Source organism: Triturus cristatus, chromosome 4_1 (genome assembly GCF_964204655.1).
Source record: "Triturus cristatus chromosome 4_1, aTriCri1.1, whole genome shotgun sequence".
NCBI classification, from domain to species: domain Eukaryota; kingdom Metazoa; phylum Chordata; class Amphibia; order Caudata; family Salamandridae; genus Triturus; species Triturus cristatus.
The window spans coordinates 790,796,901-790,814,890 of record NC_140585.1 but is presented as its reverse complement, the minus strand read 5'-3'; the positions used below and the strand labels follow the sequence as shown (position 1 = coordinate 790,814,890).

At 46.8% G+C, this 17,990-nt stretch overlaps 1 protein-coding gene across 1 annotated transcript in view; it reads left to right on the top strand.

Moving 5' to 3' along the window:
- The window catches only part of AMDHD1 (amidohydrolase domain containing 1), a 193,964-nt gene that overhangs the window by 99,620 nt on the left and 76,354 nt on the right, over positions 1–17,990 (top strand). The window contains exons 4-6 of the mRNA XM_085653371.1: positions 881–1,158; positions 4,161–4,386; positions 17,625–17,749. Coding sequence (XP_085509497.1) covers positions 881–1,158; positions 4,161–4,386; positions 17,625–17,749 — 629 coding nt within the window. The remainder of the gene's footprint in view (positions 1–880; positions 1,159–4,160; positions 4,387–17,624; positions 17,750–17,990) is intronic.

Below are 17,990 nucleotides of genomic sequence, written 5' to 3'. Positions count from 1 at the left end.
TGTTTGTCAATGTGAGATCTGGTCAACATGTTTCGTGCTAGGAAAAGGTCCCTAGTGGATCCTGGTCTCTTTCTTTCTCTCTCTGCATAACCGATTAGGTTATTGCTTGTATTATAGGAACAGTTACCTGTCAATGAGTATAGATTTTTATTTCAACCAGAAGAGTGTGCACCCCTTTTCCCCAGACAGAATCCTCCAGTTCGCACTCCCGATGTAACAGGAAGGCCCAAGATGGTGCCTATTACATTTGAGCACAATCTCCCCTTAGATGTTAACTGCCAGACAGCCTTGTGGTCTGCTCCACATATGTTCTATTAACATTATGTGAAGGACAACCGCTCCAAAGATGAGATTCTCTTTCTCTAAGTCTCATTCTCTAGCAATAGTCTTGCTTTTCCATCTTCAGGGGCAGGAAGCCCTAGTAAGGACAAATTGCTCACCTTGTGACTCTTCAACTGGTAGTTCTTAAAACCTTTGCATGGTCTTAGGTTTATACATAGAAGAAATCTATAATGTGGAAGGTGGTGGCATGCGTAAAGGCACACAGCCTGTGGAGGGTCTACCCCCAACACCTACAAGTTAAATGCTCACTGTGCATGCTTGCTCTGTGCAGCTACTTCCTGCTTGTGAGGTTTCATGGTTATAACATCATGGAGGACTCAAGAGTAACAGAACAAAAGTCACCATAGTGGTGAACCTGTACAATAAATGACCATTGGTCTTTCCCCTTCAACGTAGCTTTGTTTTTAAATGGTTTTAATCTATTTTTCTCAGGTTTTCTCAATTAAAAATGCAACAGATGCCTTCACAGTAATTATCCGAATTTGTAACCATTTCCTAGTTTAGTTTTATGGATTTAAATACCAATATCCTGTTTTAGCTTGCAGGGGCCACGTACATGGACATTCACCAGGCTGGAGGAGGAATACATTTCACTGTAGAGCGCACCCAGAACAGCTCTGAGGAGGAACTCTTCACCAGCCTCAAGCGCCGCCTTCTGCGAATGCTCCGTACAGGGACCACGTTGGTTGAATGCAAAAGTGGATACGGTTTAAATCTGGACACTGAACTGAAAATGCTGAAAGTGATTGAACGAGCTCGACGTGAGCTGGACATGGGTATCTCCTCGACTTACTGCGGAGCACATGCCGTGCCCAAGTAAAATACATTTTCTTTTTAATAATGCTGACCCACAACTAGCTATACCTTTACAATGTATGAGTTAATGAGAAAAGTCTTCTCTTTCTGATTGATTTACATTGAAACTAAACTTTGTCTAGTTAAAGAAACTAAGCCTAGCTGTGAATGCATATAGGGGCTCTGTCTATTCAAGCATACCATTTCCTGCAAGAATATTCAACCAAGAGTTATAATGACCCTGTTACCATGAAAGCCATAACCAGGTATTTATGATATTGCAGCGGAATGATGAGATGTAAGTTGCAGAGGAGTGTGGAGTGGGAGCTGACAGTCCGGGGTGGGGAGGGGATGCGGGGGGTGTTCTCCCTTTCCCAAGAAGTAAAAGCAGTGTAAAGAAGATACATCACGATCTGTGGAAATTGTTTGTTGGCAAATGGGAAGTATTAATGGGTTTATTGGATATAGCCCTTAAGATCACCACATAGATCCTTGTGAAAGCCCCAGGGACAGAGTAAACCCTATTTATTTATTTACCATGGGTTACCTCGCTCTATGTATAAGTTGCATTACTATTAAGACTCCTCGACCGGGGTGTAGCTTTTGGGGGTGTTTGGGGTGTTACACCCCCAATAAAGTATTTTCTGGTAAATTGTTGGGTACAGGAGGCTTCAGTAGGTTATGGTGAGGTGTCTGTCGGATTTCACCAGGAATTTATATTTAAAGATGGACAAAAACGCGCACACATTCTCCCTCTCTACTTTCAAAGTCTGAAGAAATGTTGGTTATTGCGTTTTCTCTCACTCCACATTCATCTCCACGTCTACTGCCCCCTTAGCCACTCTCATGTGCCCTACTTGTCGTAAATTTATTTAACATGATAAGACAGTATGATTGTTGGAAAATCTGAAGATCACGCCCCGTCTCCCAATTTTACTGGCCAAGCTAAGCCCCTGCTCCTCGAGTAGGGTAAAAGGACCTTAATCCCGGGTGTGCAACTTATAACTGGAAATCCAGAGGTTCTTCTCACTAAGTATCTGGTACCAAACCTTTTCATGCCCTGCACGAGTCGGTCTTCAGTTACACTACTTTCCCATTCGGAAGGACTGTAATATATTTTGCAAATATCTTTCGACTCTGTCACTGAAGATGGTTTTCTTTAATGGAAATGTAGCACTTTTGTTTTCAGATGGTTACAAATCTATTTTTTAACCAAAAACAATCCCCTGCAGACATCTGTTTGTGCAGGCCTTTTCATATCTACCATGTAACTCTGACATTTGTAAGACCATCTTCCAATCCTCACATTTTAGCCAATTTCACTTCTGAAACCTGTAGTTTCACATTTACTAATTGTATGAGCTTATTAATTGTAGAAGCCGAGTCTGACTGAATGTGTCACACAAAGATGTCTCTTGAATGTCCCATATGTTACTGACTCTGCCCCAGACAAAAGAAGCGCAGTCTAGTTATTAAAATGCATCGACTTCCAAATAATGAAATGTTGACTCTTAGATCTCTGCAGCAGATGCACTAACCTGCAGGGTTTATTATACTACATGTTTAATTAGAAAAGAGTGCCAATACCCGCCAATCGCCCTTCGAAGTTTGTGAAAACTACTTAACAAAAAAACTTGCCCATGCCAAACACTGACCTTTAAAAACCGTCGAGATGAACTTGGACGAGTCGAATGCCTTGTAGAACTCGAGAAATAAATGGATTCCTCTGTATTCAAATTGGAGTATAGGAGGAGGATCATTGCTATGCATTTCATCGAATCAGAACCTTACAACTGCATCTTCACAGATCCATTTAGGACCACTCCTCCATAACAGGACTTTTGGAGTAAGGCAACTGGGAGGCTGTTTCAGATCAACTCTCTTCAAAGGGGTCTGTAGCTGATGTAAAATGCTATTATGCAGACAATAGACTTATAGAGATAGGTGGCTGAACAGAAACCTGGGACCAGATATCCTCAAGGCACTGTCGATGCACTTTTTTTATTCCCATGTCGGTGAAGACCTCCACAAGCTATCTCCTTCAATTCCTTCTGTTGTTCTCCTTGTCCGCCCTTTTCAACTTTCCTGCAGACCTGCTGTCATCCCGAGGTGGCAAAAATGAACACGAAGGCAGTGGCAGATTGTACAGCTGAAGTATCTAATAGGCTCACTGAAGAAGAATTGGTTGCAGCGGACAGAGCTCAAAGGGCACTCTAAAAAAAGGGTCAATTTCACTGTGTTCCGTTTAATTGTGTCCCAAACTGCAGTACAGCACAGTAAGACTATCAGTATAGCCTTCTGCTGAGGGCTATACCAGTCATTGAAGACCCAAGTTAGATACATGAACTGCTTTGCTTAAAGGGTAAACCTATCATTGCTTGGGGTTCAATTCTATGATTTCCAGGAGTCCCGCTTGAATATTTCTACACTCAGAAATACTAAAATCACGCGTACAGGTATTTACAAGATACACAAATACTGATCTGAATTGTTTGAGTCAAAACTAAACGGGAATCTCAACCGAAATTTTTAATTCACAGTTTGGCCGGTAAATGTGGTCACTGGCTGGCACCACCCACTACCGATTGCGTCAGGAATTACCCTACCCGCCGAAGGAAGGTCTTGGTGTTTTACTTCCCTATTTTGTGCTACACTTAATCTCATTGTACTTGAGTATTAACAACACTTTTCAGTCTATATCTCCACTTTTAAGAATCTCCTTGGTCTGTAAGAGGTACTCTAATACACATAACTCCTTCTCCCGTTCTCTCCTGTACTTAAGAAGACTTCGCCAACCCATTGCGTTCCAATTGCCGGTGAGGAATGTAAGATGGTGGCTTGGAGTCATGTATCCTTGATGACTGCAGTTGACAGACTTCGGGTCTTCAGAGCCTCGTTTCCAATGCAAATTATCTTCTGGGTCCTCACTTATCATGAAAACTCCATGTGTGAAAGCCAATCATAGGCTAAATATAGGTGCTACTGAGCAGTTTCTAGTGATCTTTGTCTTCTCTTTCCATTAGGGGTAAAACTGCTAATGAAGCTACGGATGACATTGTTGCAAACCATCTCCCTAAACTACAACAGCTTATGCTGGCTGGTGAACTACAAGTGCATAATATCGATGTGTTTTGTGAGAAGGGAGTTTTTGATCTGGCATCCACCCGAAGAATTCTCCAGGCTGGAAAAGATGCAGGATTACAAATTAACTTCCACGGGGATGAGCTTAATCCAGTGACCGCTGCAGAGGTACCAACCAATGCATTGTATTGGGCATGTTTGCTTAGGGTTGACTTGTGGTTCTCTTTAAATGTAGTTAATCACCTTTTATGCATTGTATTTATTATGTTTGCGTAGAGTACATTTGTGGTGCTTTTTAAATGTAGTTATTCACTTTTTCAAAAAGAGAGTTTTGCAAGTGCTGGGTGCACTAGGCAGTCCAACTGAATGCTTTGGAGTGTATCTAGTAGTTTTTGATTTTCTTATCCATAACCTTTTGTTTTCAATGAGTAAATCGGTTGGTTTCATGGAAGAGTGGACAACATGCTTGGTGGGTGAGTCTGGGGTAGCCATGCAAAGAAATGCAGGCAACTGGGAAGCTGTGGTACTCGTAGTGATTTAGAGTTTAATACTTAGCTATGTACAGTTCACTACACGTGTCCTCCTCATTCTGCCCTCGCTGATCAATAAAAAGTACATTTTCTAGACCCAGTTAATTGAGGCCAATTGATTAGTAGGACCAAATCTATGTATTTCACAAGATATGAGCCATACTCTTGGTGACTTCGTGGGACTGTTGGATGTTCACCAAATGGAAACTCATGTTTGAACTGAACTTTGGAGTCTCACTGTGCAGATTTAGAACTTGTTGCAGTTGTGCCAGTGTACAAATTAAAATATATACCTTGCATATCAATCTAGTACCCTGGTGAGCGGTGCAACTCGATCTATAACTAAAAAAAGAGCAGTTTGGATTGAAGGGCAAGTGCTCTTAATTTCTTTGCAGTCCTAATGCAGGAGCCACGACAGGTGTATCTGCAGATACACCCACTAGGGGCATCTGGCTGATTCCACCCTGGTGGGTATACCACACTCCATGTGGCATGCCAGCTTACTTGTCTTAGAAAACGACCAAAATCTCAGTTTCATCTCATTCAGCAACTGTGGGTTCTCATTACTCTGTGTCTAAAAGCAGCAAGTAACTTTTATTTCAGTTGTCGCACCCCTGTTCTGTTCTCACTTTGCTTCCTGCAGTCAATGGGCTAGGCCTCTGTAGGACTTTTTTTCTCTTGTCAGTTTTTCATCTTCCCATAACGGAGAAGCGTTGCTCTGCTGTTGCTCAGATCACCTACTCAGATACCCAGAGACTGTCTCGCTTCCTCTTGACCACTCTCTTGGCGCATCTCCCCCTCTTCATCTCTATAATTTTTCCATTGCCCTCTTATGTTACACAAGGAAGGGGCAGTGGGGTAAAATTGCCATCACCTTATGTGGCCACCAGCAAAAGAGACTGAAAAGAAGTAGTGGCGGATTGAAGCCCACATTTGATACCAAATTGATACCAAATTGCAAGTTAATTATCATTCTGGGTGAATTTCCCTTTAAGACTGTGTCGCTTCCCTTCCTGTCTTTCTCTTGAGCTGTCTCTGCTATCTCAATATGTAGCTGATCCCTGTTCAGGAAGTTCCCATTTCAAGTCCGCCACATATTCTATCATCTTCATTCCCAAAGATGTTGTCTCTCGTGTCGTTCATTTATCTAACTTTATCCTTTCTGTAGTATCCGCTCCCGATTTCACATTGTAATTGATGTCTTTTAGTCTCATTCTCTGACTTGGCGCTCCCGCATGTTCTCATGTCCCCTGCACCTCCCTTCTTTCCACAAATACACTTCGAAATGGCCTTCCCGTGGTTAAACACTGTAAAAGCCCCTGGTTTCAGAATGTAGTGTCTCATTATTGGGCAGATTTATTCCATCCGAGGAAATGATGATGCGAAATGTAATTCCCAGGCTGGGAGTTGTTTTGGCAATATCATTTAATTTGCTTGCAGATTTGGTCCCAGATGATGTGCCAACGAAGACAAAAGCTGTACCACCACCAAAGTACAGTCCTATACGGGTAACATGACGGACTACCACATTATTCACCATCTTCTATAATCATCCAAGCTTCATGAAATTAGTTTTCAACTGCATCATTGTTCCAGTGGTTAATCACATAATACAAAAATTGGAAGCTGACAATACCAGGTTCCTAATCTGGTTGATTGCTCACAGACTGCGTGCACAGTCAATTTCATGATCCCATAGAAGACAAATCATGCTTCTGAAAATTGGACTCGGTTTGTATAGTTTGTTCCCTACCAACATGCAACATTGAGCTCTCCATTTTACTCTCCTTTTGCCAAGTTCAAGTGTCACATCCCCCTGGAGTTAACATGGTTAACTCTATTATTTAGCTTTGGTCCGGCTTGTACGCTGATGGTGTGCATCTTTATACCCAAGTACCCAGTTTGGCAGTACCGTTTGAGTGGGATTACCCAACCTGCCCCCCCATCTTGAAAGTCTAACTAAAGGACAAGAGGTTGCCTGGCAACTGATCTACGTGAACAAGTAGGTTTGTATCTGAAAGACACGTTGTGATAGATTCCTTACCTTAGAATATGCCTAGGCGTCAGACTGGATCTGGAAAGGTTTCATCAGCAGTACCCCTGCGCGTCCGTCGCTGGCGTCATAAGCGCAGAGATGACGTCACGGAGACTACTTAGGCGCCACCCATGCGCGCTGACGTCAGTTCTTTCTTTTTCCGTGCCAGCAAGCGCAGATCCGGTTAGAGCATGTACCCTAGTCACTTTTTAGGTCTTGCCTATGCAGCGCGCAATGCGCTGCATAGGAGAAGACCTTTAGAAATCGATTCAGTTTTTCAGGCAAAAACGTGCACACATTGCATTGCTTAGAATGGCAACCCGTGCACGTTTGGCGATTCCCTTGCGGGAGTGAGCTTTGAAACCATCTGTTTGTAATTAACTTTCAAACAGATGGTTTTAAAGCTCGCTCCCGCAAGGGAAACGCGCCACTGAAACCCCTTTGAGCCCCTCGCATCCAATCTTTAACCTCTCACATGACAGTCTTGTGCATGCTTTTATGTGGCCCTGTGTGTGGCCCCTCTATTTATTACTTTTATTTGCTACAGTCTGCCAGGCAACTCTCTACCGTTCCTTCTCCTCTCTCGAAGGTCCTCCCTTGTAGTGCCTGATCTTGTGCGCCCACCATGTGATCTCAAGCTTTTCCTCTTGCCTTCCCGGGCCGAGTTTTCTCCTCCATAATCGCACGCCGTTATTACGCCTCTAACTCTACGGGGCACAAGACCATGCTGTGTTCCTTTCTCTGGGTTTAGAGTGTTCTGTAAGTGCTTTCTTTAGATCCAAGCAATTTAAAGAGAGCTTCCGTGCTTGCATTGCATTGCTGTGCACGCCATTGTCCTTAGCCCGGGGACGGATCCATTATGTGAGCGTGCGTGCTCTCCCCCTCCTCCACTTCGGTCAGAAGGTTTATAATTGACGCCTTCAGCATCGCCTTATCTATGATTCTACGGCTCCGAAGAATTGTAGATGTTGAACGTGTGCCGCCGAAATCCCAACCCTGCGGACAGACGTTTTCCTTTACGGCGACCTTCACCCCCACCATTACTCGTCTTAAATCAATGCACATAACTTGAAGAGCTCATCCAGTTTCCTCCCAGCGCAGAGTAAATCCAGAGATCGTTTTCAAAATGCAGTAATTATTTGGGGATAATCTGGGGCTTGGTGCTGATGTGAGGTCAGACTGCGGTGCTTTTGTAAGAACTAAAACCCTATGGCACGGGCTGCATAACATCATTTTTTTCCACCATTGCCATGCAGTTGCCAGTGCTTAATTAAAAAAACAATAACGATAAGTGCCAGAGCCCTCATCAGGAGAACATTACAGCATGCAACATTTATTGCCCCGCCAATAACAGTACCAACTTTACTAACCATCACACTCTTACAAGTGTGACAATTCATGGTACTCCAGGCCCCAAAAGCAATAAGAATGCTCTGGGAAGAAGATTATTAGTTATTGTTAATATATATTGAATTAATAAATAAATCTGTTATGCTCAAACCTAAATTATGCAGACTGCTCCACCTGGTGGCCGACTGTCATAAGTGCTGGTGCCGACAATTAAGTAACGTTAACGAACCACCGTCTCATGTGCACTGCTTTCAACCCTAAATGGAGTTTGGTTTGACAGGCTGAAAGTTCACTAGCGGTACACTTTTGTTTCCTTTTCGGCATAACATTAAGCCCTGCTGGCCAAAGAGCCAGCCAGAGGTCACCATCACCCATATTCTACTTGCACCTTTTCCCATGCAGAATATGACCAAGCCTCTGGAGCAAATGTTGCTCTAGAAACCTACCCTGTAAAAACAAAAACAAAAGCAGATCTGCTTGGAGTGGAGCAGCCACATGGGTTTGTGGGCATAAAGCTAGGCCCAGATAACAACCTTGTCTGTAGGTCATCTTAAAAAAGTGTGCCTCAGAAGAAACATGTAACCCAGGTAGCCATATGTAACTCCAGACTTGTGAGGTATCAATGGTCATCGGCCATGTCGAGAGCATTCCAGGATGCGATGTTGTGAGGTTGTATTGTCTTTCACCTGCTTTCTGTTACCACTGATTTTGTGGTAGCTGGAGAAGCTTTTCCTTCCCACAATAATGCCGGGGTTGATTATAAAACAGTAGGAAAAGTCATGTAGCTATTGCAGTTCCAAAGATAAGGCAGAGATTATTGATGTTGGGGACTGATCCTAACTGAGACCACCATGTTGCTCTCACATTGCAGGGGTATAACTTCCAACACATGCTTTTGGTTATTTTCGAGTGCACCACAAGCTCTTTACATGCTCCAGGCTTTCTCTGGAAGGTGGTTAACGGTCATCAGACCATTTTCATTTAATTATTTTAGGTTTTGTGCTGCATGGCTAAACACTTATAAGGTCCCAAAGGCAAGACTTTTTGGCTATGCCTATGCTTGTTGACTATACTTTTGAGACTTTTTGTCTTCTCTTTTTGAGTCTTTGATTCCTGGTGCCACGTAGGGATGCCTGGGTTTAAGTCCTGCGGGGCCTGTCGCCGCACGATGTCCGTCCCCCATGGCATCTGTCTCTACTGTCTGTAGTGCGACCATGACTCCTGGTCATGTCCCGACTGTCTGGCCATTGCTCCGAAGGCCTTACGGGAGTGGTCCCGTAAGCTGCTAGAGGCCCAGCAGTCGTCTTCCCGCCATTCGAGTTCCAGGGGTTGATCGAGGGACCGATCGCGGAGCCATCATCATCGCTCCTCGGGGTCGAAGTTTTCATAGCGGAATCGAGTAAGAGACGACATAGGAAGAAGTCGAAGAAGCGTTTCCGCTCTCCGACGTCCCCCCGTCGGTCTTTGGAGCCTGAGAGTCCCACGGCCTACCCGCCCTATCCGGGTCAGTCGCCGACTCCTGCCCAGGTGCAAGATTTTCTTGCAGCCATGGACCACCGCTTCGGGCTCCCGCCAGCGCACCTTTGGGCCCCGCAGTCCCAGTTGAGGGCCCTCCCTTGCCGGCTCCAGCCCCAGCGCCGCAGGGACCTCTGCCGGCACTGCCCGCGGCTCCGTTCCCGGCGCCGCAGTGGGTTCCGTTTGTTCCGCCACTGCCTTTGCCTGGGTTTCTGGACAATTTGGCCCCTAGTTGGGACCTTAAGTGGGACACGGAGCGGGACCGACAATTTGTATTCCCCTGTCCCTCCCCCACCTCCACAGCCTGTTCCACGGGCAGTGGAGTAAGGGGACTACCGGGAGGGGTCTGAGGACCCTCTTGCACGGCAGTGCGGGTCGGAACAGGAATGAACAGAAGAGCTAGAGGATGCCAGTGGCCTTGACCTCTCCTCTGACCCTGGTTTTCTTTCTCCTCCTGCGGTGGCCATGGAGGAGGGGGCTACATACACTGTGGTGCTCCGTAGAGCCGCTGAGGCCCTTGACCTGCCTACAGTGACCCACAGGACTAATCTCCTCACTTAAGTGCTTCAGCCGGCGGCAAGCTCTTTGGAGCCCTTGCTGCCGTTCAATGAGGCCTTAACTGACGTCTTGATGGGCACCTGGTTTAGACCAGCCACGGGGGTTCCCATGGATAGGAATGTAGCCAGGCGCCATCGCCCGGCCCCGGGAGACCCTGCTTTTCTGTCTACCCACCCAATCCCGGAGAGCCTGGTAATCCAGGCCTCAAATTCCCAGAGCGCATTTCCTACTGCTCCGCCGGATAAGGAATCCTAGAAGCTGGAACAGTTTGGCAAGAAACTGTTTTCATCTGCCAGCTTAGGGCTGCAGTCGGTGAACACTGCATGCCTCTTGGGACGCTATTCCCATGCTGTGTGGCACACGGTTGCGCAGGTGCTTTCTCAGTGTCCGGAGGAGGCTCGGACAGTGCTTCCCCAAGCTGTTGCTGAGGGGAAAGATGCAGCAAAGTTCGCCATCAGGTGTGGATTGGACACCGCGAACTCACTGGGTAGGGCGATTTTCACGACAGTGGCCTTCCGTCGCCACGCCTGGTTGCGGTCCACTGGTTTTTCAGGGGATGTGCAAAGTTCTCTTATGGACATGCCCTTTGATGGCACTTGCCTGTTTGGCGATGAGGCAGATAGTGTGCTGGAGCGTTTTAAGGACTCTCGGGCTACGTCTGCTTTTCGTGGCCACGGAAGGGGCGCCCTGACACGTTGGTTCAGCCACAAGCCTGCGCAGAACCAACCTCAGCATGGCCTCGGATGTGGTTCCCGCCACGGCGGAACAGGGGGCCAGCGTGCAGGTCAGTCCACCTCCACTCCCAGAGCATCCGGCTCAAAGCCTTTCTAGTCCGAGCTTTGGGGCTCACCGCATGCCGGTGGGTGGCAGGATTCGCCATCACCTCCCCCACTAGCGTTCCGTTACCTCGGACAGGTGAGTGCTGCAAATCGTTTGAAGGGGCTACTCCCTCCCCTTCGGGACTGCCCCTCCAGCCATGCCGCCACCTCAGTACCACTGCATGTCGGGGGACCATTTTGCACTTCTCCAGCGGGAAGTCACAGCCCTTTTGGCCAAGGGGGCCATCGAACGCGTTCCTGGGCCAGAAGTAGGACGTGGTTGTTATTCCCACTACTTTCTGGTCCCCAAGAAGGACAAAGGAGGCCTGCGCCCCATCTTGGACCTCAGGAACGTGAACCGCTTCCTCCGGAAGGAGAAGTTCAAGATGTTGACTCTTGGCTGCCCTCAACCCCGGAGACTGGATGGTAGCGTTGGACTTTAAGGACGCATATTTTCATATCCCCGTCCTGCCGGCCCACCTGCGTTACCTGCGGTTTATGGTAGGCCGAGAGCACTTTCAGTTTGCCGTGCCCCCCTTCGATCTACCAGTGCCCCTCGGGTGTTCACGAAAGTGATGGCGGTGGTCGCAGCTCATCTGCGCAGATCAGTGGTTCCAGTGTTCCCCTATCTCGATGACTGGTTGTTGAAGGCGGGCTCGCCCCAAGCAGTCGTCTCCCACCTCCAGAATATGGCCGACCTCCTGCATTTGCTGGGGTTCTCCTTCAACGTGCCGAAGTTGCACTTGAGTCCCTCTCAGAAGCTCCCCTTCATCAGAGCGGTTCTGGATTCGACGCAGTTTCGGGTTTATCCTCCCGAGCAGCAAGTCCGGGATATTCAGGCTATGATTCCGATCGTTCAGCCTCTATCCCGGGTTTCAGTCAGGATGACCCTCCGGCTCCTGGGCCTGATGGCCTCCTGAATCCTGCTAGTGCAACATGCCAGATGGCATATGCGGGCTCTGCAGTGGGACCTGAAGTTCCAGTGGGCACAACATCAGAGCAACCTGTCCGATCACGTCCAAATCTCGGAGGGCAGTGCATGACGATTGCAGTGGTGGCTCACGAATCGCGATTTGGTCAATGGCAGATCACTCTCCCCTCCCCAACCGGAGCACACAGTGGTGAAGGATGTGTCCCTCCTGGGATGGGGCGGCCACATGGGAGAGGCGGAGATCAAAGGCCTCTGGTCTCCGGCGGAGTCCCGGTTCCATATCAACATTTTGGAGCTTCGGGCGATCCGACTTTCACTGAGAGCATTCCTTCCCTCTGTCCGGGGAAGTGTAGTGCAGGTGTTCACGGACAACACTACCGCCATGTGGTACTGCAACAAACAGGGCTGGGTGGGGTCGTGGACCCTCTGTCAGGAGGCTCTGCGCCTCTGGACATGGCTGGAACTTCAGGGCATTTCCCTGGTGGTTCAACACCTGGCAGGTTCTCTGAACGCCAGAGCGGACAAACTCAGCCGGCTGTGCATCACGAATGGCGTCTGAACTCGGACATGGCACAAGGTCTCTTTCAGCAGTGGGGAGAGCCTTGGCTAGATCTATTTGCCACCGAAGAGAACGTACAATGTCATCAGTTCTGCGCGTTGGAATTTCCAAGGCGGGACTCGCTCGGCGACGCTTTTCGTCGCTAGTGGAGTTGTGGTCTGTTGTATGCCTTTTCGCCTATACCACTTCTGCCCAGAGTGCTGAAAAAGATCCTTGGCGATTGGGCCCAAGTCATTCTTGTGGCTCCGGATTAGGCACGAAGATACTGGTTTCCCGAGCTACTCAGTATGGTGATCGATCCCCCGATCCGGCTGCCTCTTCGCGAGGATCTTCTGTCGCAGCAGCAGGGGACGGTCCTCCACCCGACCCTGTCCAGCCTCCACCTCCATGCGTGGAGATTGAGCGGCGACAGTTGACAGCTTTCGACCTTCCTTCCGAAGTCTGTGATATTATTCTGGCAGTCAGGCGTCCCTCAACTAAGATGGCATACGCCTGCAGGTGAAACAAATTTGTGGCATGGTGCAAGGCAAAGGCTGTGGATCGCCTTTCGGCCCCTCTTTCCGAGGTTCTTTTTTCCTTCTCTCTTTGGCCCAGCTGGGCTCTGCTCTGGGCACTATCGATGATTATCTCTAGGCCATTTCCGCCTTTCTACGGCTTCCAGATCAGCCTTCTCTTTTTAAGTCTCCGGTTGTTAATCGCTTCCTGATAGGCATTACACACGTTTACTCCCGTGCCTTTCATCATGCCTCAATGGGACTTAAATCTTGTCTTGACCTATCTGATGTGTGCTCCCTTTGAGCCACTTCATAACTGTCCCTTACGTCTTTTCACTCTCAAGATGGCTTTCCTGGTAGCTATCACCTTTGCCAGGCGAGTGAGGGAGCTCCAGGCTCTTTCTTCTAAACCTCCTTTTCTCTCTGTTCATCCGGACAAAGTGGTTTTAAGGACTCTTCCTTCTTTCTTGCCAAAGGTTGTCACACCCTTCCACATCGGGCAGACCATCATTCTACCCACTTTCCGCATCCTTTAAAAGAGGAAGGGAGGTTCGACCATCTGGACCCAAAACGTGCGCTCTAGTTCTATCTAAAGCGCACACAACCGTTCCGGGTGGATGACCAACTTTTTGTTGGCTATGTGGGCGCCAAGAAAGGTCGGGCTGTGCACAAACAGACCATCTCTCGGAGGGTTGTTCTGTGCGTCAAAGCCTGTTACTCGTTGGCTAAGAAGGACCCTCCTGTGGGGCTCCGTGCCCATTCTACCAGAGCAACGGCAGCCACTACTGCCTTGGGACGCGGCGTTCCCTTTCAGGACATCTGTCAGGCAGCTACGTGGGCCTCGCTGCAAACTTTTACCAAGCATTACTGCCTGGACAGCCAAGTCCGGAGAGACGGCTTCTTTGGCTGTTCTGTTCTCCGTGACTTTCTGATGTGATCTTGGTTCGCAGACCCTCCACCGGGGTCGGTATTGCTGGGGTATCTATTCTAAGGTAAGGAATCTATCACTAACGTGTCTCTTTCAGATGCACAAGTTACTTATTTGTGTAACGACATTGTGTAAGAGACATTAGTTAGTAATAGATTCCTTACCGCCCCACCCATCCTCCCCATTCTGCGAACTGATTACTAGGGTTAAGGTCATACCTTTCAGGGCCCTAGTTTCATGGCACCAGTGGTCAGTTTCTTGCATGGCTCTGAGTTGCTGGGGCAGAAAGTGGTGTACAGAACTGACGTCAGCGTGCATGGGTGGTGCCTAAGTAGTCTCCGTGACGTCATCTCGGCGCGTAAGATGCCAGCGACTGACACGGAGCCGCACGACGCCACCTTCTGACGTGCAGGGGTACTGCTGATGAAAACTTTCCGGATCCAGTCTGACTCCTGGGGATATTTTAAGGTAAGGAATCTATTACTAACTAATGTCTCTTACAGATATATCGTTACACAAGTAAGTAACTTGTGCATTTTTTGAATTGTGATTGAATTAATGCAATGCCAGAATACGAGATTAAGACATTTAAATCTTATTATTGAGGCTACAATTATTGCAGTAGCCCTTGAAGCTGATGTTCTATGTTGAAGGCCTGAAAGAAGCCCATCTGCAGTATTTTTTATTATTTACAACCCGGTCAAAGAATGGCTTGCAAAGGGCACAATACTCTAGTTTATGTAGTCGAGGTGAGATTTGACAATAGCCTGAATTATGGTTTGTGTCCCTGAGTGGGCAGCCGTGATGGAATTTTTCTTAAAGACAAAAAAGAATATCCATATAATCTCGCTAATCTAGGGTTTGAAGGACAACCGTATGTTCTGAAGAATATACAGATTCCTAACATGATATATTGAAAAAGACGGGTAGCTCCTCAAATTGGGCCACCAGGTACCTGACCATCGTAACATGATTTTACCTACATTTAAAACCAGTTTTATTGTAATTTAACTTTTCAAACTTTCTCTTTATTCAAATGTGTCTTGCTTTACAGAGTCATATAACAGCATTGAAACAGGAGACAGAAAAGCAGAAAGATAAAGATGTTTGTGCTGTCTCACAGTTGAACTTCATCCTTGGTCCTCTGATGAAGTCTGCCATCAAATTGGTAATCGGGGACACTGGTGGCCCAAATGTCCCTTCCCTGTGAAAAAAGGGAGTGTATTGGAAAACCTGCCAAGATTATGCCAGAGTCCCACTCTTCCAATGGGAAATTAAATGTCTAGATTGGAGGGGTTAGGTCAAGTGTGGAGCCTTGGGTGTGGGAGATAACCCAAAAAAAGGAAAACTGAAAGGTAAAAGTATAGGGAAGGGCCTTTGGGTCAAGTTGCCGGGTCATGGTGGGGAGATGGCAGACTCATAGGTGGGATTCTAGTTCTGGGTAGCTGCTGTCAGGAAATGAGGAGTGATGGCATGGTGGTGGTGGAACAAACTAGGAGAGGGATCAAATCCGAGGTGCAAGGCGTCTGTTGGGAGGGTGTATGTGCCAGCAAAGTGTGACTTACAACCTCAGATCTATAAGCACACACATTTGTTACTCTCCACACACTGAAACTCCAGTAATTGGCCTTGTCTCTCCCAATAATGGCCCAGAGGGGTGGTGGCTCTTTACTACTCAGTAAGGCAATACATTCTTAGCTCTTTTTGGGGGACTTTTAAAATGTGTGCTTAAGCCAACACCCAGATAGTCTAGACCGATTACCCCTCAAAGAAGTCTCCATAAGGGCGTAATCTGGTGGTTTGGCTGTGTGATCCCTCCATGTCACAACGTCCCTCCCAAATGTTTGATTCGCACCTATCATTTACTTTAGTCTCCCAGGAGGCCACTCTGATTACACACTTTATTTTGTTCACCATCCATTTATCACAATTCCAGAGCTGTCTCATGCAGGGAGGTGACCTCCTCCTGCCTCCAGATGGATCCCACTCCTCCTGCAGTCTTAATCTCCATCTGCCATGACGCTTGTCTATGCTGACACCTCTGTTGTTCTTGGGCATCGTGTTTCTCTAATGCTTTTCACTTGTTTTCTTGGGATTGCGTTTTCACTTCAATGATGCCTTCATTACTCCTTCAATGCCATTATCTTAATGTCCAAGTGAGACCTCCTGTTAATAAAGCCTCCATGTTGTCAAGTCTGGCAGTCAGATCGAGGTCTCTAGTCCATACAGGAACCAAGAAGAATGGATGTCCCCAGTTTTCTTTTTGGTCAGTAGCATTGTCTCCATCCCACCAAAACTTCCAATTTGTGTATTTTGTGTAGATTTCTCTGAGGTCTCCAACCCCTCAGTACCCAGAGCGAGAGTGTCTTTACGTTACAGCCTTAGGCAGTTTTTGGAAGACTAGCAATTAGACAGAGTAGGACATTCCCGGATCCCCTCTCATTCTTTATTTGCTTATGGTGCTGTCCTTAATGGCACAGACGTTGCATCAGTTGTGTTTTGGAGTGAGAAAAGGATTTCATATCCAGTATCACAGCCATACAAGCTGCCTATGTCTGTCTACCCCTGTCAAAAACGGGTTCTCCGGGCAGCCATATCCTCTTGTTAGACAGCGGGGTGAGGAGGATAGGTCTGTGGTCTCCGTTATGCCTCCACTCCATTGTTTTCCATAAAAATAGCTATATTTTGCCTCCTCTTTACTCGCTGCATAGATTGGAACTACTCAATGGACTGGATGCATTACCCTGAGAGCGCAGCAGCAGCTCAGTTCATAAATAGCGAGAGCTCTCCGGCGATATGTCCGCCATGCTGGGCACTGGTCCACAAATCAATTTTAATGACTTTATTCTCATCCAGCCTGCTAAGGGAGAAAGGTGCTCCACAAACGTGGAAGAGGCCGATGATGTTCTTATGAAGGCGACCCAGCACATAAGCAGATCCTCAGTACACCTGGTACAGATTAGTCCAAAGGACCGTATTAGAGTTGGCAAGGGTTTTCCATAAATATTAACTAGTGCAGTGCATAGCTCTGAGCCCCGGGGAACTCCATTTGACTTTTGTGTGTGCTTTGCCACCAGTACTTCTGTTAAGACTGTAATGTGCCACAAGATTACCATAAAAAGTTTATCAATACTTTAGCAACATGGAGTCAGTGCTTCAAGGTTACACCGGTATGTAACAGGGTATGTTGCACAGCTTTGCAAGCCTTGTTTGCGACCACGCCGCAAACGTTAAGCGTTGTTTAACTTCTGCACCATGACTTGCATTATTTTATCCCAGGGCAAAACTTTCTCCCTATTGGCGCTAATGTGCCACTGTGCCACACAACACAGCATAATGCAATTTTAGTGAACGCTTGAGCATTGTGGGATATCACTCATAAAGATATGCCTGTTTGACCCATATCTAATATACTTTACAATGGACTTGTGATTTTCTTAAAGTTCGTTTGGCTGATGTGTTTATTGTGATAGAATATGAGATGTAACGGGGCATGAAAATATAATGGGTTTGTTAATTAACTTTCCTTCAAAACTGCTTATTGTCATTGTTTCAGTAGAGTCTAAAATACAGTAAATGCAGCATGCTTAAAGTGCTTTCGTAAGTGCATTCGTATTTAATTTGATATTTAGAGTGATTTGGTAATTTTTCAATGCATTTGTTGTAACTGTTTAGTTTTGTTTTTTAGCTTGGAGCTGAATTAGGGGCACGAGCAGTCAGTCACCTGGAAGAAATTAGCGATGAAGGTATTACCGCCATGGCGGCGGCAAAATGTTCTGCTGTCCTTTTGCCAACCACTGCCTACATACTCCGGTAGGACAAATAACTTACTCTCCTACGTGCAGACAGCATCCATGCTATTATCTAAGAAATGTCTTATGATAAAATTATTATTCTAGGTTCATAACCATCATTACATTAGGCTAGTTGTAAAATCAGATGAAGCCTGTAATAACTTATTAGAATTGGGTTCTGACATCATACACTGTCTTTCGGATCTGTCCGGTTAAACTACATTACCTGGGAACCACTACAACATTTTAGGAAGTAGAGA